At 42.9% G+C, this 24,444-nt stretch overlaps 1 protein-coding gene across 5 annotated transcripts in view; it reads right to left on the bottom strand.

Annotated features, from left to right (window-relative positions):
* Positions 1-24,444, bottom strand: part of SV2B (synaptic vesicle glycoprotein 2B) — a 69,392-nt gene that overhangs the window by 12,696 nt on the left and 32,252 nt on the right. For 2 of the 5 annotated variants that reach the window (XM_069798478.1, XM_069798480.1), the window contains exons 2-10: positions 22,808-22,870; positions 19,502-20,390; positions 8,133-8,313; positions 7,344-7,495; positions 5,372-5,505; positions 4,517-4,606; positions 2,200-2,310; positions 989-1,077; positions 83-247 (exon numbers count right to left, since the gene is read on the bottom strand). In XM_069798478.1, the coding sequence (XP_069654579.1) occupies positions 83-247; positions 989-1,077; positions 2,200-2,310; positions 4,517-4,606; positions 5,372-5,505; positions 7,344-7,495; positions 8,133-8,313; positions 19,502-20,018 (1,439 nt within the window). In that variant the 5' untranslated portion in view covers positions 20,019-20,390; positions 22,808-22,870. Of the gene's footprint in view, positions 1-82; positions 248-988; positions 1,078-2,199; positions 2,311-4,516; positions 4,607-5,371; positions 5,506-7,343; positions 7,496-8,132; positions 8,314-19,501; positions 20,391-22,807; positions 22,871-23,957; positions 24,149-24,444 lie in introns of those variants that run through there. The other 3 variants (XM_069798477.1, XM_069798481.1, XM_069798479.1) reach the window with 2 other exon arrangements.

The raw sequence follows: 24,444 nt of genomic DNA, 5'->3' as shown, positions 1-24,444 counted from the left end.
AAAAAAAAAAAAGAAAAACAAAAAGAGCTTTGTAGAAATGTATTTCAGTTTGCATGCATCGAACCAAGTTCTGTTCACTTACTTATCATTTCTGTATTCCCCATTTCTATGGATCTGGTTTTCCAGCGTGAAATTAAAGGTGAAGTGTAACACTTCTTCCTCATCAAAGATCTTCACTCGGGATTCATATGCCTCTTCTTGGAGATACCGGATCATATCAGGGAACCAGACAATAAGGCCATAGTAACTATAGCAGGATGGGAGACATACATTAGGGATAGAAGACACTGGCACTGCAAATACTGCAGCGTTTGCCAATGATCTACTTCATAACTTGTACACTTGTTAAATTCCCCATGCATATGCATTTCAGATACAAACTCTTGCTCACCTCTGACACAGGACCAAGAAAAGTGTCTCTCCCTACTCTAAACATTTAGCTGATCTCAGAAGCATGTTGATCCATTTTTGTTCACTTAAAGCAGGACAATTCATTTAAGTTTGATTCCTTGGCTGGGAAATACAGCAATGTGCTATCCTTGCTGCCCAAGAGACTAGCAGAGCAATAAGAAATTTGGAAACTCCCCCAGAAGGCAGATTTCTGCAAGTGTGAGTTAAACAAAATTTACCTGTAGTTAGATTTAGACTCACCTGAATAGTTTTGATCTAGATGTAGGAACAGCTGAGAATCAGGTACAGTTGTGCCTTTTTTTGTGTGGACAAGATCAAATGGAAGATCTAGAGGTGAAAGTCAATATACTACTGCCCTACTAACCACTGCTCAAGTCCTGATTTGGTCAAAGAACCTTGTACTCTCGTATAAGCAGTCAGACTGATGAATAGTTTGTAGGAGAGCAAGGCTGAGTACACAAAGACTCTTTAAAATAAGACCAGGATTGATTTGGTAATAGTTTATTTAAATGTGTAAATAATTATTCAAACTCTGAGGCCCCTCTCATTTCCTGAAAATGTTAAAGAAGTACCTTACCTTAAGGCCATTGTAAACCAAACCACAGCCAGCATCAGTGTGTTCATCCTGTACTGGGCTGTTAAACAATATAGCACATTGTCCCAGACCTACAAATCCACAAGAAGGAATTAGCTGCAAGGACACACTAGCAGACACTTGACAGATTAATTTTTGAGTGCATCATAAATCTAATGTCAGTAAAAAGGGCTCATTGGGGGAAGGTCAGGTGTGTGGCTTACATTCAGTGTTTGTTCAAAATTATATTTATCAAGGTAAATGGCTTACAATAAGATCAATTATTCAGCTATGTGCCAGGGCACTTGATCTGAACCTTCTGTAATGAGCTGGAGTGCATGAATATGGCTGGGCTGGGATGATGCAGTGTCTCTCTCAGGTTATATCAGTAAATGTGGATGCAAGCCTGTTCTCAGGCCTTCTGACAATTTTGTCTTTTCAAATATATGTATGGTCTCAGGGGTGCTTTCAAACCGAGCTCCAAAGTTCACTGAAGAGCAAAAACCCAAACACAGCTGGCACTTTAGGAGGCATAAGATGATCTCAGGTAGAGATGAAGCCAAGCAGAGCAGGAGGCAGACCAAGATCTCCTCTTCTTGACTTGTTGCAGAAAATACTGCCAGGAACATGAGGGCATGTAACTCCTCATGGTCTTAACTTGCCACATAAATATAGTAATAGTATAGCACTCGCATTGCTATTAATTAAGAAAGACTGTCCTTTACTTTAAGCTCATCCTCCTAGACTAGAAGATCTAGCAAGGTTTTCCACAAAGTTCTGCATGGGTGAAAGGTTAAATTAGCTGAAGAGACAATATAACATTGTTAGAAACTCAGTCTCTGCAGGAACAAGGAGCAAACACCCTTCTGAATCCACTGCGGGTGGTAAATTCACTTAGGCTTGTGGCAGAGGGAATCAATATTTATCTGCTCAGAAGGAGAGTGCTTGGGGCTGGAAATCAAGCGCTCCTGGAAGCTCTGCACAGCTGGACTACTGTGATGCTCACAGGGGCATTTTGGGGCCTGGCTGGCAGTGTGGCAGTTTGCAGATTCACACATCTGCCTAGAAAGTGTAATCAGATTACAGCCCTTTGCAAATACCAACAGATTTTTTTTGAGTGAGAGTCCAGGTTTCAAGACACAATGACCTGAAGTAATGAGGCACTGAAGCCTGAAGCTCAAAAGGCCCTGTAGGATGTTTTTTCTTCTCTTTACCTGTTTGAAAGTAGTCGTGATTCTGACCAGCCACCGCTGGTACCAGGTCCCTGTTGAGCTCTGGATTTCAATAAATTCATCTACTTGCTTTGGAGTTTTGATATAGGAAACCTGGGAAATAAAATAAAAAAGAGGAAAAAAAAAATTGGACTGAAGTTTCTGGAACTGATCTTGGGTGGATTTTAAATTCCATTGTCTTCTGGACAATGTTTCCACCTGATATCTCTTACTATCTTTTCCTTGAATGTTATCACTAACAATTGAGCTAACTGTAATTGATTGATGAGCTTGCTGTAATTGATTTAATTACAGCTAGAGATTTTATTATAGAAAGAATCCTGCCCTCTTTCCTTCTTTTCACCTATCCCTCCATCCTTTTTCTCTCTCTCTCCTTCCATGAAATATTTTAAGTGCATCACATCCATTTCAATCTTTCATTTATTGGCTAATGTGCCTGTGTACTACCTTATATCTCTATCCCTTAGATTCCCACTAGAAATTAGGACTTAGGCAATTATAGCAAAAATTATCTCCAAGATCAGCCACTTGTATCTGCATCAAACTGTGCCCTCAGGATCTCTTTCTTCAAAGACAACTGGCAGGAGTATTTCTCATTCAGCACCTTTTAAGTACCACTGGCAGAACTTCTATGACAAATGAATGTGTAGATGGGAATCTTTGCATCAGAAAACGCATCCTGTCATCAAGTGAGCTCAAACCACGCAATCAGTTTGCTTCACCAAAAAAATCTGAATTTTCAACACTGAACACCTGAACTGGGCTGCTCAAGAAACCTTAAAAAGGGGTCCCAGAAAGTATTTGCTCAGTAACTTTAAATAAAGGACATATGCAAGGAAGCCAGATATGTTTGTAAACACGAGAAGGAGGTGAAAATTTGCTGAATAAATTTCCAAGTATGAATGAGTGCCTTGGCTCAGCTGTGGAGTCTCTGTGTTCCTCTTGCTGGCACCGTTTAAATGTCAGATCTGGGAACTGTCCTGGTACCAGCTGACTCACCGCAAACTGGCAACTTCTGGCCTATCAGAAAAACACAAAATCTGACAGTTTGTGCTACACCAGCCACACTGATCATCCGCCCGTGCCAATGGATGTCAGTACATCTTGATTCAGCTGGCGTGCCATACCTGGAGGTGCAATACTGAGATCAGCCTATGCCGTAGCAGTCAAGACACTGTTGGATGGAGTAACGAGCACTAATGGGTGTTGTACAGCTGCTCCTTCATTCTCCTACTCAGCTCAGACTCTCATAGTGCCTTCCTTTGATATTCCTCTCTCTCTCTCTACCTATTTGAGTTTCAGTCCTCTTTTCCTCCCAGCACACGGCAGGACTGGCCGGCCCAGCTCAGCGTTACAGTAAAGCCAGGTAGGGATTTAAAGAGATGATCTCTCTCGCCCTGTCTATCAAGGTTCACATTAGTCAAAAGGTTAGTAGCTTAAAAATAACACATCCTCATTAAGTTCCTACCTGAACCTGCACAGAGTTGTCATGCACAGATATTAAACTTCAATTTTCTTGAAGGATCATTCCTGAGGGGACCTGCTTCATGACAACTCTGCTCAACGCAGAGACTTGCTCTCTTTCTTGTTCAAAAAGGTGTTTTACACAAAACTGTATCTCCTTTTCTCCATCCTTTAAAAGCACATGCCTTCTTATCTTTAAAAGCATAAAACAAGAGCTATTCCCTGGCTGGGTCACTGGGAGTTTACAACTGAATTATCGTAATTTGCAACTAACCACAGCATACACCTTTTACCTGATTTTACTATTAATGCAGTCCACTGCTGTGACCTTTTTCACAACAAGCAGCAGACTAATGAGTAATAGCCTCTCATCCCACGTTCCCTTGGAGAGATTAAAGATTGGGTATGAGGCAGGTGGAGTTTGGGAAGCTCATTAGAAGGTACGCGAAGTTTAATCAGAGTTTGATTAGAAGCCAGAATGGAGAAAGGAGTGACTCAGATCTCCCACATGACTAATATCTCTCTTATTTGGTTTTAGTCTCTTAGAGCATACCAATTAAGCATTTGTATAACTGGAAAATCACTCATCTATATGCTGTAGAGTAACACCAGTAATGAAGAGTACTCACTGCAATTCACAGGATCAACTAATTCTTGAAAAAACAGACTGGCATCTAACTTTAAATGCACAAAATGTATCTCAGAGTCCTTTTCCTGATTGCTGGGGGAGATTACATTGAAAGAGTCCCAAGGAGGAATAAACTGGTGCTGTGACACACCAAGGAAGGTATGTCCAGCTTTTCGTTTTACATGTTGATGGCTTTGTTAAACTCACCGTAAAAACCCTCTCTGGCTCACCCTTGGCCCGCATGTTGGTGTCATGAACTTGCTTGAGGATCATCCAGGCTTCATCATGTTTACCTATCTGAAAACACCAAAGAAAAGAAAAACAAATGTTGGAGTTCCCAGCTCTGTAATTTAACAAAGCATAGAAAGAAACCAATTCTAGAGGTCCAATACAGTGGAGAAGCACACATACAGCACTGGCTGCGTTAAATATAAACAGCTGAAAGCATGGGTTTTATTCACAGAGTGCAGCATCTCTGTGCTGAAGAAAGGAGTTACCCTAAAACTGTCTGAGGCAGGAGAGAAGTCAGGAACAGAGCTTTAAAACCAGATGAAAGAAGAGGAGATGGATGAGGAGACCTGGGCTCTGATCCCACCTCTGCTAAAGACTTGCAGGGTTAACCTGAGCTAGGTATTACCTCATTTCACATCTGTGAAATGGGAATAAAGAATACTTGCTTAAGATTTCTGAGGTTTATGTATTTTACTCAGTAAAATGTACTCTGTCTTGCTCTTCCACCAGGATTCAGTAGTTACGTGCCCAAACTCTGTGAGATGTTTTCAGAATGCCTTTGTTGGACTTTTACAAAATTCCCAGCCCTCACCACCTTCTTTCTGTACCACATTTGGCAGTGAAATGCTAACCATCGTTGATTGACCCCATAGTCTGTAGTCTTTGGGGTTTAAGCAATCTGTGGAGCTAGTGCAGACATGTAGGAGTAGTTTTGTCTCTGAGCTTGTGCTATGCGTGTTTGATGGCACAAAGACAGACTGATGGTGACACATTAGGGACCAGCTATCCTCTGTTAATATCAGACTGCAACGTTCAGATGAATCATCTTACCTCCAGCAAAAAACGCGGGCTTTCAGGCATGAATTTCAGAGCCGCCAGGGAGGCGATACAGGGCAGAGAGCAGACAAGTACAAAGACTCTCCAGCTGTGGAAGTGGTACTTGGTTCCCATACTGAACCCCCAGCCTGGAAAGAGCAAGAGCCAAAAAGTAAAAATTCTGACCAGGCATTCTGAGTTTTTCTCTCCTAAAGCAGCTCTGAACTTTACAGCTCTCTCTGACACAGGGACAGGTTGAAAGTTTGCTATTCTTAGTACTGACAGCTCTTACAGGCTTAATAGCATGCTCAGTAGATAACAGCAAGTGAGTTCATGTTCATTACAGAAAATGGAACATACTTGCTCAGGCTCTGCCTTTTAAAAACCTTCTTTTATCTTTGAGTTTAGAAAGCATCTAGTGATAAGAATAGCTCCATGCAGCTGTAGGCAAGTAAGGCCGGGAAAGGGTAGAGGAATCAAGGCCATAATTTATTGCTGTTCTGAGATGTTACAAAAAGTTTACAAAGGTTATATCTTCTCTGATCTGAGAGGCACGTTAGAGACAGCTCCTTTCAATCTTGTACGTCACACATGTATTTCACATTTTATGGAAGTGAGCTAGGAAACAAGTTTATTTTTTTCCAGACCTACAAAACCTGAGCTGGGATTCAAACTTAGAATTCAAGATTTAATCCTGCATTTGAGATTCCCCCTCTCCTGCTTTTTTCCTGATGTCTGACCAGGTCAGGTATTCCCCTGCTAAGGACTAGGAAGTACAGCATTGTTCTTACATGGCTCCATTTACTTTCCCTAGGCTCAAATCTCAGAAGGCATGCTGAATTCAATTTTTTTTCCTATAAACATTTTTATTCACATAATAAGGAAATAATCAAGCAATGGTTTTTGCAGAGGTCTCATCTGAGACAGTCATGGTGTTCTACTCATTTCACGAAGTTCCAAAATAGTAGGTGGAACATGAGAAATCAAAAGGAGAAGCAATGAAAGCACAACATCAAAAAGTCATCTGAAAAATAAATGTAATGCAAATACATAAGGACTTTTTAAAGCAAATGTAATTGCAGATAATAGACTTATTTCAACCTGACACCACTATGCAGTAAGTTTGCCTATTTGTTCCAACAGTCTCTGTCACATCAATCAAAAGCACGAACATTTCTTTATACTGAATGTACTTTAAACATGGTAAAAATGGATTGATAGATATGTACATGTTAGTGTTTCTCTTCATGGTCTTTGTGGCCTGTCCTACTTTCCTCAAACAGGATTTTGCAAACAGCTGGTGTCACTGAATACCGAGAGAATTAATCTTTTCTAGTAGATATTTGCTTCTGATGTTTTCCTAGGATATACATGAGTTGTAAGGAATACCATGTGACATGCAGATTTTTGCTCCTCAGAGCAGTAATATGTTTCCAAGTACACCCATCTTGTACACCCATTCCACTCCTGAACCCATTTAGGTGAAGTCAGATGTGACTCCAGGCCATCACATACTGGGGAGGTGTGTCACCATATACACAGCCCTGAGAGTGTTGACACTTGGCTAAGAAAAAGAACACGTGCTGTCCTCACTGCTGTCATTCATAGCACCCAGTAATTCCCTGATTAAAGTTAGTTATTTTTGATAACTGGATCAATTTTTGCAATATAATCTTAGTCCAGTTTTGCCGGAATGAGATGGCATTTAGATTAAGAGCTCAGGCTCTCTGGCAGTATAATTCAAAGTATTTGAAGCTTTTGATGGAAAGCAGCCCTTATCAGTCTTATTTACAGCCTTAGTATCAGTCAATCAATCATGCAGTCAATTTATCAGACCTTTTGTGTGCACTTCAGGTATCTATTATTTTCAGTGTTCTTTATGCTGGGGTGTGTAAGGACTGACTAACGCTACTTGTGCAGGGTTTTGGGGTAGCGTAGTGATGCAGGAATGTGGTGTTGTTGAAAGTCAAAAGCATAAACCAATTACCGTAATGTGGGATGATGCTCCAAGCCATTGCTGAAGCAAAAATGCCACCAATCATCCAGAACATGCAAAGCCAGCTCAGGTGTTCCCCTCTCTTCTCACGAGATAGGAATTCAGAGAAATAGGCAAACACAATGGGGAGGGATCCCCCAATACTGAGGAGAAAAAACAGCACATGGGAAGAATAAGAGTGTTCTTCAATGTCTTTGTAGTTAGGATTGCACATATAAAGAGGGGAGGTCACACTCACAGACACACTGCACAAACGTGAGACTTGTAGGAAAAATGCAAATCTCTCTTTGGCTGGACTGGTCTTAGACGTCAAGGATAAACAAGATCTTTCTCATGCTCTGAAAGCTGAATTTCCTGTACAGTTTATATAAAGCCAGTGTAATGCCTGCTTTTCACCTAGACATCTTCTCTGTTGTTATTTTGTGGTCACTTATTTCAGGGAGGCAAAATACAGGCAGGTGATGGGAACTGCTGAAGGTCTCATTGGAGGCCCTGGCAGTCAGGACTGTAAACCGAGGTGACATTTATCAGTCTCACTTGCCTTTCTGCACAATTTGAGCAGTACCAGAAGAATGTCCATGACCAAACTTTGCTACCACTAATGCTTTAAGGGTCAAGAGTGAGGTAATGTAACCACAGGTGCTAAACAGCAGTGCCATCCCGGCTCGGTACCAGAGATGCATCCCCCGAGCAGCGTTCCTTCTCCCACCCCACACACCCAAACTGCTGAGCCATGATGGGACTCCTCCAGGACATGGGACACATTCACCAGTTACCCACCCGAGGCCCGAAATAAGGCGGCAGAAGAGGAAGAATCCATATCCCTGGACGAAGGAGGAGAGGAATGCAAAGGCAGCATTGATTGCAAGTGATATGATGAGGCATTTCTTTCTTCCCAGTTTATCAGCGAGGCCGCCCAGCATGACAGCTCCCACCATCATTCCTAAGTAGACTATCAAGCCTAGAAGTGAGAGAGAGAGAGACAGTAAGTTTTGTAACCAGGTGGAAATTGTATGTGATGTAGAAGCAGATTTTAAAGCAGCCGTACGGCAGCTGATGTCAACCTGGCCTACTATGCCATAAAGTAGAGATACCCCCATTCCTCCCAAATTAGCTGTCTCAGGTGCCAGACACTCTGTCCATTGGTGGAACCTAATTTTCCCACCTTGTGCCCCTGAGCTTGCATCACTCCCTACTGCACTGCATCATGCAATATAGACATACCCTCATTTGACCAGACCCACATCTTTCTTTCCCAACCTCGCTGCTCACATATCCCCCGCACGTAAGCAATGGCCAGGCATAAGCAGCTTAGGATGCACGTGTCCCAGCTATGTGCCACCAACGATACAACAGAAGTCTGATGTCTTAACTCCGCTAACCCCCCTGAGCACAATGGGACTGAGGATGTGTAGGGAGGAGGCTCTCTCTGGCTGCTGTTTATGCTCAGAAAGCTGTGAGAGCAGCAGACAGACTGCTAAACCATGGCTAAATCTCTTTGCAGGTTACCTATCCACCCATGCTTGCTTTGCAGTATATCATATCCTTCACTCTCTGCTTTTCCTAGCTTTATCTGAAAGGATCGGTCTGTTACCGAGACTTACTTTGTGTAGCACAGCTACTTCCTTCATTACTGAGCCAAGACCTGGCATCTAACTAAAGGACAACTTACAGAAAAGAGCACAGTCTTGATCTGGAAATTTCAGAAGGGAGAACCTACTGCTTGTCTTGCCAGTTTGCTCTATAGAGTTATTGCTGACATTGTTAAGAAAAATGGATTCTTCTTTTTAACTTAGATCTTCTACTATAGGGTCCTCAAAAGACAGTTTCAGTGACTACATTCAGTGCCAGGCTGAATAGGAGAGAATGGTTTTCTTCTCCAAATAGGTTCCCTATACCCAGCTCACCATGTGCTTGCAACTCTGGCCTAGAAAACACAGCAGTTGTCCTTGGCTCTTCTACTGACCCTGCCACCAGAAGGGCCACCTATTATATTGCCTTTTCCTTTATATGGGTACTAGTGTAAATAGCACTAATTAATAATGCTTAAAGGTCCAGGAATATTTTATCTACTTTCCAGATGTAGAGAGTTCAGTGAGCAATAGTCCTAGGAAGAATCACAAGCGATGGTCCTTTTGCTGGCAAAATTCCTGTTGAAGCCTGCAGGAGTTATGATGTGAAAGGACAATAGGATCAGATATTAAGCATTTAAAATCTAATAGCAATCAGTACTGGAGGGTTGGAAACATCGATCAGCTAGAGTGAAGTGATTTGCACTGCTGTTAAGGAGTAACGTCTGGGAATTCATCAGTCCAGCAGCAGGCAGTACATGGACCAGGTCTTTGAAGGCTGTATTGGCCTCTGGGCTTTAGATTTTTGTTTTAGGCTTGTCTGTGAACAACTCTCTGTTCATTCCTCTGAGCCAGGAAAGATGTAGGGATGGAAGGGATCAGAGAGAAGCATATGTCTCCAAGGCTTCTCTGAAAATGCCCAGATGAGGCAAGACCACAAGGCGATGGACTGTCAGCAGGTGGATCAATGCTACTGAAGTTATTCTGAGTTTCACAGTGCAAAAGATAAAGCCCTTCATGCTTTGTCTGCTTGCTGTGTGTGGATGAGGCTGCCTCTGCCTTAGCATGGCAGGACCAAAACACTTGGTGACCAGGTGACTACTGCATGCTCTGATGGCTCTGCCAGCTGCTGACATGGAAGTGTTTGGGGCAGCACATCCAAGCACACTCTTACTGCATTGGCAGCTCCTTGGCTACTAAGCTGCATGTCTCAGATCTGTCTACTGCAAGCTAGTGGTCCACAGACTAGGAGCAGTGTCACCATCACCACATTTCAGAAGAAAGTGGTGGCAACCACTGTATTTCCTGGGGAGCACAGAGGTGCAAGAGGCTGTTCCCAGAACACCTCCTGTATCATCTCAGACACCACAGGCAGGATTATAGTCTATGCCTATAGGTTGCACAGTCCTGCTGTGGAGATCCTGCCGGGGCCTGATCATGGCTGGATATGATCCAGAGGAGCTGAACTACGTCAGGATGGAGGAATATCTGCTTGCTGGAAAGCAGAACTTGCAGTGCAGGGAGTTCTTGAAGGAAAAAATGATGCTTGGAGATGTTGGGAGTCTGGGGGCATGTCAGGTTCAAGACCCAGCTGAGCTGGGGTTGAAGGAAACACCATAACTCAAGAAAAGCATCAGTGTTCCCTGCATCCCTGACCCCTAGTGAAGGCAATGGAAGCTGAGCAAGTAAATACACTGCCTTAATAGGAAACATTCCTCTTTGCTGACTGAAGAAATGCAGCTAAAAGAAACATTTTTCAGGCATGGTTGGGGAACATCCCTTTGGAGGGTGATTCCTCACCTTGAACCAAGTGTTGACTTCTCTTGAGAGCCAACGTCTTCCCCAGGACCTGTTCTGTTAAACACATCACTTGGGAAGCAAGGTGATGCTGAAATTTTTTTTGCAATTAATGTTTAAACAAGACGATCAGTCTGATGGCTGAATGCTCTTCTGTGCTATCCAGCAAAGCTAGCGAGGGACTAATGCAGAGGGTTATTTGGCAGCTGATTCTGTCTGTCTTTTGACTGCAAATGCCTGCACTTGATTTGAAATGCATTACTAAATTAAAAGCTATGCAGTAGAGACCCACTGCAGCATTTGAAGGATACTTTTCTCACATTAATTAGAAGCGGAAAAGTTCGGACTTTGAAATCCCCCCTGTTCTATAGCAGAGTGGTGGAGTCACCTCTCTGGGAATGGTTTTGCTTTCTTTTCTATCTGTATGATGTCTAAAGTGCAATCAGGATTTTGTGCGTCAAAGGCAAAAAATCTGTTCTTGCCTGTTAACAGCCTTTGTACCAGAACCATAGCACAGGATTTTGCCAGCGCAATTGTATCTCCACCGTAAGCATGTGGCTCTGTGCAGTCAATACCCACACTCCCTGCCCTACCCTCCTGACCCGAGCTGTCCTGGTGAGGTGACCTGAAGGTGTGTAAAGGATTCAGATACTGATCTGCAGCAGAGAAGATACGTACACATCTCAGAATCTGAAATCTCTTTCTCTATTAACTTTGGCCTCCAGCTTGTTCGCTGAAGTGCAAATTACAAGGGAGAGCTGAAAAAAAAAACTGCTTCAGTCCAAAATCTTTCTGAAAGAAGAATCTTAATGCAGTGCTGTAAGGCTTAATGCATTTACCCTGGCTCCTGAGCTACATTTAATGGAGCAGCTCTGATCACAACCAGCAGACAGAAATGATGATGAACCCTGTATCTACTCACTGGTGCATCACAGCCACCCATCTGACAGTGAGCCCTGCCAGCACCATGTGAGCGGCTCGCAGCACAGCTCAGCCCACACCACTGGACCCCGATGAGGAAGAAAAAATTATCTGCTAGAGTTAATTTTTTTTTTCCCCTGAAGAAAATCTCTGGATGGCAGATGTTCATCCAAATACCCTTAAGAACAGAAAATGTCCCAGGCCAGGAGGAGGTGGAGGAGGTTGTTACTGTCTTCTAGCTCGTGATTTATTGCAGCTGAGTACCCTGACTGGCAGCAGGGCAGCCACCTCTCTGGCCAGGGGAAGAGTGGGCTTAGCTTGGGATGGGGCAGAGTTTGAAACCAGGCATCAAGTGGAGTGGAGCTGCTTTTGTGGGCAAGCCCCTGCAGATTCTGACTGAGGAGCTCAAACTTGTGATGGAAGGGAAGATTATATCTCTGCAACACAGCATCCATCAAACAGTAAGCAACACAAAATGCAGCAGAGCTGTTAATGTCACAAACTCACTTAGAGGATGTGGCTTTCATTGGTTATCTTCTGTGATAAACCAATGGATGCATTGTTTCCTAGAAATTTAAAACAATGAAAATCTGTAGTAAAGGAAACCTCAGGGATGACCAAAGACTGTCCGCTTGGCCAGTTTCTGAGGGGATAGATCCTGGTTATAGAAATGTGTACTTCAGGGTTGAATCAGCAGGACACTTTATTATGATGGACACGTCTCTTCTGGGAAGACTGCAAGTTCTGGCCAATATCATTAAAACTTTTGGGGCAGCTGCTATAAAACGCTCTGTCAGCTGATGGATCTTGGGACCCAAGGTGCAGAACAACGTCAGGCTTTGCAGATTGCTGTGTCCTGGATTAACAATAAGGTGGTCCAGGGAGGAATGCAATAGTTACTCATACAGTCTCCATGCAGGAGAGACAGTCTTCTGGAGAACACAGTGATGTTTATTTCCTCTGAAGGAGATCCAGCTCATATCAAGGAAATGCAAATTTTAAGGAGAATGAGAGCAAGAAAAGTGATCACTGAATGGTATTTCTTTTGCTGTGTTACCTCTGTCCACCAGATATTCTATGGAACAACATTACAATGGTCTGTACCAGAAACTTGACTTCAAACCTCAGCTTCAAACCACGCAGACCTAGGCTGTGCTAGGAGGGCTCAGCTTCCAAATTAACGCATGCAGTGGTTGGGTGAAACGTTAAGGGCAACTCTGAATAACCCATTATTTGCAGACTATTCCACGAGTAATGGAGTATAATGAATGCCTGTGGGAAAGTCTGCAATAGCCGCCCATAAAATCGGTGGAAAACCAAAGAGCAGAAATTCTAAGAATAAATTTCAGGTTATGACTCATCCAATGCTGAAGTTATAAGGAAAATATGTGACCACTGACTGGGCTTATTCCCACTAGAAAAGAGGTAACATATACAGCATTTTCACATTAAGAAATCTATTAGCCTTCATTGAAGTTGTATGCTCCATGTTAGACAGGAATTATGGACCTAAAAGCTGAAGTTCTAGGAATAAGGAAAGGCAGATGCAATATATGGCTATGTGTATGCTAAACTGTATTTTTACTATTTCAATATAATTAAAAGTAGACTCAAGGGTTTCAGAAAGAAAAGAAAAATTCAAGGTTTACTTAAATCTCCATCACGAGCATGAATTTCTTTCTTTGACAGTTAATGTGATTAAGGTTCTTAAAAATAAGGCATATCTGAAAATAATCCCTTTCAAGTCAGGACAAGGACTCGTGTAATCAATGGAAAATTTGAGTAGAAAAAACCCAGCTCAACAGGAAGAGTTAGTCCCAGAGTCCTTGGGGGTGTCAGGAAGGTGAGGAGACCACCTGGGTCCAGGTGCAGGGTTGTCTCAACTCTGCTAATAGGTCTGCATGGAGCCAGTAACCACAGGATCGTGGAAGATCCTACCTGCCTTCAAAGCCCAGGCCACTACCAGTACAGCCCTACGGTAGAAAAAGAAGGCTTTGGAAGAGGGAAACCATTTGGAAAACAGAAAAGGATTAGGAACTTACATATCTTGCAATTCAAACTGTAATAAAAATGAAATCCAAACGCTCTTAACGATGTAGCATCTGTTATACGCGGATGCACTTTATGGACACAAACAAAATTTTGTGAGTCTGGACAGTTTGTGAGATGGATGAGGCAAGGCACAGGATCCAATTGTGCATAAGTAATTTAAAGAGAGGAATAAACCAGTGGTAGTCCTGACTGTCTCGTGCTCTAGTGATGGCCGGCATGTCCCAGAACAGGGGACGGTCTCAGCAGACGATGAGCTAGGGGGCCTTTTTTCCCCTTCTTCCTGGAATTCCTAATCTGCTTTTCCTTGTAGGCTTATTAGTGCTTTCCCCATGAATCTCCTTGACCTTGTAAATGGAAATCAAATGTAAGGGTAGTCTCGTTGCGCTTGCCTTATTGATTAAGTACAAGCAGAGAGACTTCATCTACAGCTAATGGCTCTGCCACTGAGAAACGGATTGCCTGTGTGAAAGGCGGCTTTCCGTTTTCAGAGATCTGGGGGCGGATATCGGGCGAATCTGGCTGCTGAGACTGAGGGGATTCTGCACATTAAAGCCAAAGGTGGGTGCGTGAATCGACGAGCGCTTTGACGCAGCGCTGGCAAGGCGACGCGCACCGAACCCTCCAGCCAGCGCTGCCAGCACCCGGGGCGTGGGTGGCTGTTTGCACTCAGCCGGCTTCGCAGCCCCCCACAGGACTTGTCCATCACTACAATATTCATAGGACCATCTGGTTCCCCCACCCAACTCCTCTGCTAAAGCAAAGTTTTCAACAGAGGAAGCCAAACAAATCCTTTGCTGTTAAACGAAAACCTGTTCGTGCTGGCTCTCGTCAGATGAAATTCCCACAGTGTTTATAAATGGGGACGCAGCCGTCCCCAGATTGGAACTGTACAGGATGCGGGGTGTTCCCAGAAAACACCTTTTTCCCCCTAACATGTCTGTAGCACTCAGGGTGATGATGGTCCTTGGGCTGCGGGAGCGTTTCTGCCCGAGAGCAAATTTGCAGCTAGGAATTTGTGCCCAAAGCTCAGGACGTGGATGCGGGCAGGTCTTGTCAGGGTTTAGCTGGCTGCTCTGTTGGGGGTCCATGGCCGTGGAGGTGCAAAACAGGCAGCCACAAGCCACAGCAGAGCAAGGGAGCCACGGCTGCGCTCATCTGCGCTTATCCATCAAAAAAAAAAAAAAACCCCAAAGAAGTGGAGAAAAGCCACTGAGCTCTGCAGAGGGGATTAGGATTTACTGTCATATCAGGTGAATTCAGGTCAATGAGAAGCTGAGGCCAGATTTTATCTCAGCTGATAATAAAACATCCTCTTCACACAACTAAAAGCAAGGATATTGTTACACATCCTATTTAACCTGACTCACACAGCCAAGCTTGAATTGCTACATAACTGCATAATTACTAATAGGATCTTTTTTCTATTTTTTTTTTTATCTAACATTGCGAGGTTAAGAGTCTGTAAGATGATATTCTCCTTAAAATATTATTATTAAATCATAAAAAGGAAAAGGGAGCTGTGTGCCTGAAAAACCAATTTTATTCTCAGCATTGGTGTGGCTGTTTTGCAGTTATGGGCAAAGCCCTTAAAAATTTTCTTGTCTCAGTTTACTGAACTGTGAAATGATGATAACACAACTGCAGCTCTGGGGATCTGGGAAGTCTGATGCTTTAACTGTGCCTTGAGTTTTTTATATGCAGGATGTGAAAAAGTTTAAAACATTACTGTGGCACCATCTTTTATACTTGCTGTGTACTTACTGCTCTACACTTGCAAATATGATATTTAGTCCTCTGATAGGTGATTAAAAGCACCTGAAGATATACATTTATACGATTTTTCTCCAAATAATGATACTGTGTGCCTTTCAGCAGATAAGTAAATACAAATTTTATGACTCTTCATATGATTATCCTTAGGAAATTATCCTTAGTAAAACTGAAAAGGAATATTCTCTTTCAGTAAATTTAAGAAAATAATTATTATTATGACTACTGCTGGTGAAAGCTCACCAAAGCAGATTTATCAAACGAATATGTAAAAATAATGTTACAAGTTACCAAACTTATTCTTAACAACTACTGTTAAAAATTGATGAACTCAAACTGCCAAAATATAGAGAGTTGTTGTTTCTTTTTTTTTTTTTATATACCCCTGCAATCATCTTCGAAATAGCATTTCACATAACAGAAAACTCCAAATATGTGTTTTGTCCCACTAGGGATATTTAGGGCTAAAATAGCTGTTAATTTGCATCTGATGGCGAGATGTTTATTTTCAGAACGAAATGTAAACGTTTTCTAAGATGTGTCATATTCACTTCACACATTTCGTGAAACACTGTGGGCATCTGTTTATTTGTAGTTTTTGCATAATTTGGCTATAATTTCCTTGATATTTTTCCATGCTTGCTTTCTGAGGGAGGAAAAATATGCAATATACAGAGTATTTAACGGAAAATATCCTTTTAGCAGAAGCTGAACTTCACTAAATTAGTCTTTAGGGGGCAACTACTTTAGCTCTTTTATTTATACCTTCCTATTTCTGCAAGAGTTTGATTACTTACCTGACTTATTTCCAATTTTTTCCCTCCCAGCTTCTCTTGTTATGGCTGAGACCTTCTCGTGTGTTTAAATGTTAGCAGCCACCTGGAAGCAACCTTAGCTCCACCTGATATGTTTCCTTAGCAAAAATGTGTTGAGATGAACGGTTGCTTGGGAATAAGCACAAGCTTATCTGCAGACATTTATTGGTACATGGGGATAAGATAAGGGACAGTAACTCATGTGTGGACAATAACCCTGCTTCCCTAAAACCTCGTGATAATCTGAGGGAAAGCTGTGCCTTCTCTAATCAACCCTCCATTCATTCTGTACAGGCCCACTCTTGCAAGATTGTCACTGCACGTTAGGCAGAAATTGAGATGACGAGCTCTTTGATTGCCACCAAGTCAACCTGTAAGTATCATTGAACTCTGAGTATTAGCAAGATCAATTTGCAATAGCACAACCCACAGACCATCAAGGGAATGGAAACACTGAGGGAAACGAGCATGTGCTGGAAGCTCTGAGCTTTGTTAGGAGGTATCTTTTTTCTAGTTGCAGGTGGATGGGTGCTGAAGCTAATCCAAGCAAAGTTTTGGGGGAGGTTATGTTCTTGTCTCCATCAATAGCACTTGCCAAGCCTTTCCCTTCAGGAGCTGATATCCGTCTGTCCTTATCATACCGGTACCCACCACCGCTCAAAAAAAGGTATGAAAACCTCTTGCAGGAGCAGTATTTGGGACACCAGGCTGTGCTGGAGGCAGGTCCACACCCAGACCTCGTGTCCCTGCACTGCTGCCTGCCAAACCACCAACACTCCCTGCTCCCTGCTGCTCCCCTTAGTTTGGCAGAAAGCTCTCCTCCTCCTCTCCAGACCCAGAGATCTGCACTCTTCTCTTCTTACACCCTCCAGCAGCCCCGTACTCACTCCAGCCTCCTCACACCCTCACTTCTTCATGTCCTTGGGTATTCATTACTCAGTGCAGTGCTCTGCAATCTAAGGCTTCTTAAGCCACGCTTAATTCATTTTCACAAAGGATCATCTCACAAACCTCAGATCCAAGAGGAAACCTGCAGCGGAGAAATATCCAGCAGACGAGAAAGTATGTTTAACAAATAAGACGGACTGAATCAGAGACCTGCCTCATGTACAACACCAAGCAGTAACAACGGAGTGCTACCATAAATATCCACTTTATTCTCTGCCTCAAACTATGATGAATCAACTTTTATTGGTTTTAGGAAAATTCTTTTTTTTCCTCATATTTAAGCCACAAAATAGTGTGAATAAAAGCTTTGACAGCAGATCCCCCAAACAAACAAGCTAAGGACAGAAGAAATTGTTCTGCAAAACCAGGTTCTCAAAAGTTGTCTCTAAAAGTGGGCAGGAAAGGCAGCAAAAAGAGTGCTCTTCCCCTAATTAGCAGTTCCAGATTAGCTTGGTTAATGCGCGGGAGGCTGGAGCTGGGATTGGATACAGACCCAAATGTCTCCTTGCTTATTCAGGGCTTATCAGAACACCCTGAACTTTCAGCCTTGCAAATACTGAGCTGGAAAAAGCAAAACGAGCTCTCAGGAGATTTCTTGTTCATTTTTACCTGTGGTTGGGCCAGAAATACTTCAAAGATAGATTTTCTTGTGACATTTGAAGTTTTCTGATTCAGGTGTCTGCCAGAGTTTGAGCTCTATGGAGACAGACATTTATGGGGTCAGAGTTTCAGAAGATCTCAGCTTTCATATAGTCACCAAAATAAATGACCTGCTTTTCAAAAAAGGGCTCATCACTGAAAAGGCACCCAGCCTGGTGTCCCATAGGGAGCTGGTGAATTCAGAAGTCCCTTTGAAATCAGGATCCAATTGTGAGCAATTTGCTTATAGATATCCGACCTGAGACATTTCTAGCTAGAATTTTTAACTGGTTTGTGAAGCAAAGAAGTTAGTGAACTCTTTAAGGCACAAAACTAAGTACAAACCTAGCTAACTATAGAAATAAACATCCTGATCCTCAAGTACAAAGAAAAAAGAAGAAACAGAAGAGAAAAGTGTCTAGGACCTCAGTACACCAAGATGAGAGGTCTATATAAGGATAATTATCTATCGCTTTTGTCACATGAAAGTAATGCAAATAGAATGGACTCAAGGGCTGGGGTCTAATCCAAAATCTGCATTTACCTTGCATCAGGCAGGGCTTCTGGGCCAGAATGTATGAAATACAGGCCCCGATGGTTCCCCTACAACCCCAGTACATGTCCATCAAGACACAGTCTCCCCCTCCTAAAGCAGTTCTTCCAAGAGCTACTTTATTTTCCTTCCAGATGCGCTGTACTATTGCACAGTTGGCTCTCACTACAGGCCATGTTGGATACTTTCCTGATTCTTGGAGATCTGGGAGGCTTTGCTGTCTTTGGCTTATAATGTGCAAGGAAAGAAATTGTTCATCCAAACCTTTCCACCCAGACTCACTCCCAATAACTAAGCCTTTGTATTTTGACCACAGGGAGATGTCAATGGTGATGCAAAAGGGATGTTGCCAGTAGCCTCAACCTTTAATCCCCATGCAGCACATTAATTGCATTCCACAGACCTAAGAAGAAACCTCCATTGGCTACTTCTGATCCAATACATATTAGCAAACTGCTCTGACTGAGAAGTTACCATGCAGAAGGAACGGACTGCACAGCTGATAGGCCTGTTGGGACTTGGGGCTGAAGAAAAGGGGAACCTGGGCAAAGTGGAAAACCTTGGAGAGCAGGACAGCATCAGGAGCCACAATGTAACAACCAAGTGATCCAGAGCAAACAGACCCCTGTCTTTTATAACTGTCATACTTGGATGGTACTGCTTTGTGGACTTCTCATTACCATGCAGTTTCTAAAAGCACTGAAATCTGAGTCACTAGATTCTCAAGTAAGAAAAGCCACCTTTAACCTTCCACTTGTTTGTCCTTGAACACCCTTATGAGTTGTGCCCTGCGAACCTGCTGACTGTGAGCTGCCTTTTTCAGATCCAGCCTGCAGTGACCAGTACTGGGACCACAGCACATTCATAAGGTGGGCTTAGAAGTGGTGCAGTTCTGCTGCTTTTGAGTAGCTGCGTTTTCAGCAGCAAACCCCTCTTGAGTCAGATCCACCCAGCCATGACTGTGCATGACATCCAACACAAGAGGAGAGTCATCAGAAGATACTGAAATCAGCTGGTCACTAGAAAAAGATGTTCTAGCTACTGTCTACTGCATTAGAAGAGCTGTTTGCAAGTGGCACTTACCTAGCATCCCTTTGTTTGAACTGGATAAGCACATATCCTTCTCAGCACTGGGAAGAACAAATCCAACCACAAACACCTCCACCCCATCTGCCATCAGTGCCAACCCTAAAACAAAGAAGAGGGTCCACTGGAAGCGTCCGTGGCCACACTCCTCAATGATGTTCTCGTACTGGTGGGCAAGTTGCTCCTCATCCTCCATTCTCTCTGCCATAAGGTCAGCACGGTCTCTGTACTCATCAGCCACAGCAGGAGCTCGCTTCTTCTGCTTTTCTTTAATGTCATCTGGGTGCGGGATCCCTTGGTACTCCCCCTCATAGACCTCATCATCTTCATCATGGCCTTCCGTAACATCACTCTGGGCATCTTCTTCATGAGCGGGCTCATCCCCACCACGATAGTAGCCATCATTGGGTGCGTATCCTTCATAGTTACCATCCTGGTACCTGTAGTCATCTGAGACTTGGTTTGCCTCCCTGCCCCCCTGATAGAGGTTTGTGTTTCTATATCCACCATCCATTCTGAATGGAGATTTCTAAATGCTGTAGATCACTGTGTGTAGATACTCCAATATATGTATTGATTTGTGCAATTTCGAGTATTGGTTACTTGAACATATCTTCTCTCTGTTCTTTGGAACTGATGGGATACACAGCTTCCCAGGCTCAGAAGGAGAATTACTATATAAAGTTTCTCTTTGACAGAGTCTCACACAGCTTTTGATAAAGCTTCACTTTTTAGCTGTCATTTGTGACTTGCTGGCTTCTTCTGTGCTTTGGGTGGGAAGAACTGCTGTCTGGTGAACAGCAAGGGAAAATCAAATTGCACAGCCGGGGAGCTAGGAGGATTTGATAGGTTTTTCCTGATTCATTGTGGTGGTGAAGGTCATGTCCTGAGAAAGAGGAGACAACAGCGATGAGACAGCAGTAAGCTTGCAAGCACATATGCATTGAGTTTAATGCCCAACATTTTGAATACATGATTTTCCAATGCAAAAAACTGGCAACAGAGTGTTTGAGGAATGTTTTTGCATCATCAAAACCCAAAGCTTCAGAACAAAAAAGAGGATTAAAAATTACCAAGTGAAGTGGGAACCTAAAGCAGAATGTAAAGCAATGTGTGGTCCCAATTTCTGTCACTCCCAGAAGTCCTGCCTCCTACATATGGTCCTGGTTTCTACAGAGAGCAGAACAGTACTGGGCTGGATTGCTCGAACAGAGCTCCCAGGTTGCTGAATATGTTTCTATCCGCCTACCCAGAGCACACTCATTCCTGGTACCTACAACTGGCTAACATCATAATGACACAAAATATGAGCTTGGTTTTCTTTTTCATCCAGATCCCAAACTTAATTTTATTTAACAGCTTCTTTTTTTCCCTAGTGTCTCTCTGCCTGTATGACAGATGTACAACTAGCATGCAGTGTCTGCCAAGATAAAGTCACCAAAAGTCACACCAAGGTCTGTTCTTCCCATATCTAACCATCAACAGGGGATGATTTTCACAGAGAGCAAAAAACAAAGCTAATGTAGAATCACTGCTCTCTGCAGGGAAAACCAAGGGAAGCCAAGTCACTTCTAAACACATTTGCATTTTGGACACCTGATTTCCATTATTTTTCAAGCGGTTTTCAGCCAGCTGGCTCTCCAGTGTTCTCCCGCATTTGTTGCCGCACACAGCTGTAGACAAGGAGTTTGAAAGGAGACTCACGTGGGAAACTGAGTAGAGTCACGCTAGAGGAGCCAGCACAGCGTAGGCATGCACTAAATGTGGATTTCACTTTAAGCTTTGAGCTACTTGCCTAAATAAAGTGTAAATGAGCTATGAAATTACATGGGCAGGCACTTGTCTGTATATATGTGGGCGTTGTTACCTACACAGTCAGCTGACCTACAGAAGTGTACACAAATGCACACACTGTAAATAACAGTGCTACCTCTGCACTTCGAGATCTTATTTGGCAGACTGTATGGGTTTAAACAGCATGCAGCTAAAATGACTTAAGAGGAGAAATTCAGTAGAAGCACTCTCACAAAATGCTCAGAAGGGCACACTCCTTCTGCAAATGCTGTGGGGTTTTTGGCAGCCCAAATGTTCAGGATAAGGAAAGAGCAGAGGCTTAACTTCTCTGCATGGAGTCATGGCCATGCCTTGCCTATGTTGTTCATGGGAGCTGCTCCCAGAAACTGCGTAAAAGCTTCCCCTGCATTTCTGTTTAGCTACATATATATTTATGGCACATAATTACACCATGGCCTCTGCAGGCCCTGCCAGAGCATCTTCCTTTTCTCTGACCCCTCTACCATTTGCCACTGCATTCAAGGTATTTCCTCTTCCCTTTCTTTGTGCTGAATCACACAATACATTTTGCATGAAGTTAAAAAGGCAGCAGGGCATTCTTCCAGGGCTGAAAAAGACAATCAATAAAGTAAAACAAACAAACAAACAAACAAAAAACCGAAGACATTCTGATCAGGTTAGAAAGATATCAGGAGACTACAGTGCAGGCAGCAGTAAAGAGAAATACTTGCATTTGCAATGGAGGTGTTATTCTACAGGGGAGTTAATATGTCTGACGGCTAACAGACTCACTTAAGTGGGTTCTACAGCTCTTGTTTCAATGCTGGAGTGTCACCACTAATGGTTAAAAAATCCAAGACCACTTTTGAGTCTTGGAACCTCCCAGTCTTGAAGTAAATTTCTTGATTACACAAAGATTTGTGTCATAACTGAACATCATGTTCTCCAAGGCAGTAAAAATGTAGTTCCAGAGAGACATATTTTCTTTTGAAAAGTAGGGGAAAGAGCTTTTTTATTTTTTTTTTTTTTTAAGAGAAAAGAACAATATGAGCTAAGGAACTTCAGACCTTGCTTTGTAAGTCTTTAAATATCATGTGTTGGCAGGTTATATTTCAAAGCGACCTCAAACGTCGGTGCAGGAAGCACAGTGACCTCACCTTATTTGTCCCTTTCTGGTTGCTACAGAAGTGGATTGAAAACTTGTGTTAGGAAATGGAGTAATAATAACACTAATGAACAATAACAGAATTGATCAGATTCCAGGTCTCCACAGACCCTACCCCTAGCACTACACTTGCTTTTTCAAAAGGTAAAAGTATGTTCTTGAAGACCAAGTGCTGGAAATCTTTTTGTTCTCTATTAAAAATCTGCCAAGGCTGGAAGCTGGGCTCTTTGCTTCCCAAAATACCAGGACCAAAGAAGATCACAAACTTAGAAAAGACCTATTGAAATATCCGTGCTCTTTCACTGATACACAAAGATTGTTATTTATCGTATGGGATCACTTACATCTTGGGCACGATAGGAAATAATGGCATGAGCTGATGAGTCTCATAAACCAGTGACAGCCACCTGTGTTGGGAAGAATGCGTAATTCAGAAAAAAGGTCATGGCAAATAACAGTCACCAAGTTCCCATTCAGTTTGTAGGATGGATATTTTCTGGGATCACCCTAGGAGAAGGGGCAGTGCCCTGAGGCAGGCTGTAAGTTGGGACTCCTAAATGCTTTATTTTGATACTTCACACTACTTGTTTCCTTCATTGCCACATAGGCATAGGCTGATTCACTCTAGACCTGATTCTTTAACACCCTTTCACTCAAGCTGAGCTGCACTTACTCATATTAGCAGCCCCATTTAGTATTTAGATGTGAAATCATGACTTCTCATGAAGATTGCAGGCTTGGTTTGCTATAATTACCCTTCACAGTGATGCATGAGAGCTTGAGACAGATACACACATCACATCGAGCCTATTACAACCTTGGGCCCTTTTAAATTGACAGCTACCTTTCTGAGACATGCAAGCGAGATTTAAACACATGACAAATGTAAGGCTCCATAAGGCAGAGTCGGGGGGGGGGAGGGGCAGAGGCAGGAAAGCCTCATTCTGGGTGTCCCCAAAGAAATCCATTAAACTGAGGTTTGGACACCAAAACCTGAAGTACCTGGGAATACAATTCCTTTCCTTGCTTGTAATTCTCCATAGCACAATACTTATTCCTCAATTCATTACCTTGCTTTTTCTTTCCCGATGAGTAATTTTTGCACTATAGCTTTTCCTCTATATTCTGCTTCATATTTACCTTAAACTTATTTCCTCACCAGTCTATCACATCAGTTACCCTGATGCTAGCAAGCATCCTTCACTTAGTCCTGTACCTTGCACACTCTAATTTACTTAACAGCAACTCTTTAATACACGCCATTCACCTTGCAGTTTTCTTGCACTCCTTAGCTCTTTAGTCAGCTCAGGTGTTGCACACTTAGCCAGGAATTCAGTCATTTGAGCTCTGCAACTTAAAATAGAAACCTAAAGTCTTGCATATACTCACAATAGAAATGGTACCTACTCTAGGAAAAGGGGCCTTTAAGAACAGCCTAACACCTGCGTTTGCCCCTGTGAAAGAGCATATAAGGGAGCTGCCTGGCATGCTCACCTGATAAACTGTGGGCTGAAGGGCAGCAGAGTTTGGAGGGGATGCGGAGAAGGGTGAGTTTCTTGTACTTGGTGCTAAATGAAGAGAGTCCAGGGCTTGTTAGAGAGCTGAGCCCTAGCAGAGTACAGAGCTTATAGCAAATTAGTGAGCAGGGCAGTTATGAGGAGGTGATTTCTTATGAATTTTATGGAACCTTGGGGCATGATGGAGTTTCTGTAAAAGAAAAGAGAGTAAGGTTGTTGCTTTGTGGGAGCTGGAGCTGAAGGGAGCTGTGGGTGCATGTATATATGCAGTGGGGAGAGAGCCAAGGCTAGGAGCTGACATCCAGATCCTTCTCTTTGCCTTTGCGTGCTCAGAAAGGGAAAACTCTGGAAGTCAACAGCTGAAGGGAGTGGTTATATGAATGCTAAGGATAAGGAGCAGTACAGGGACACTATAAAAATGCTTTCAAGGGATCTTTAGCATTCCCCAGAATAAGTCCTGTAAA

Source organism: Haliaeetus albicilla, chromosome 12 (assembly GCF_947461875.1).
Source record: "Haliaeetus albicilla chromosome 12, bHalAlb1.1, whole genome shotgun sequence".
Lineage (NCBI taxonomy): Eukaryota > Metazoa > Chordata > Aves > Accipitriformes > Accipitridae > Haliaeetus > Haliaeetus albicilla.
The sequence above is the reverse complement of the archived record's forward strand: the minus strand, read 5'-3'. Positions and strand labels throughout refer to the sequence as shown.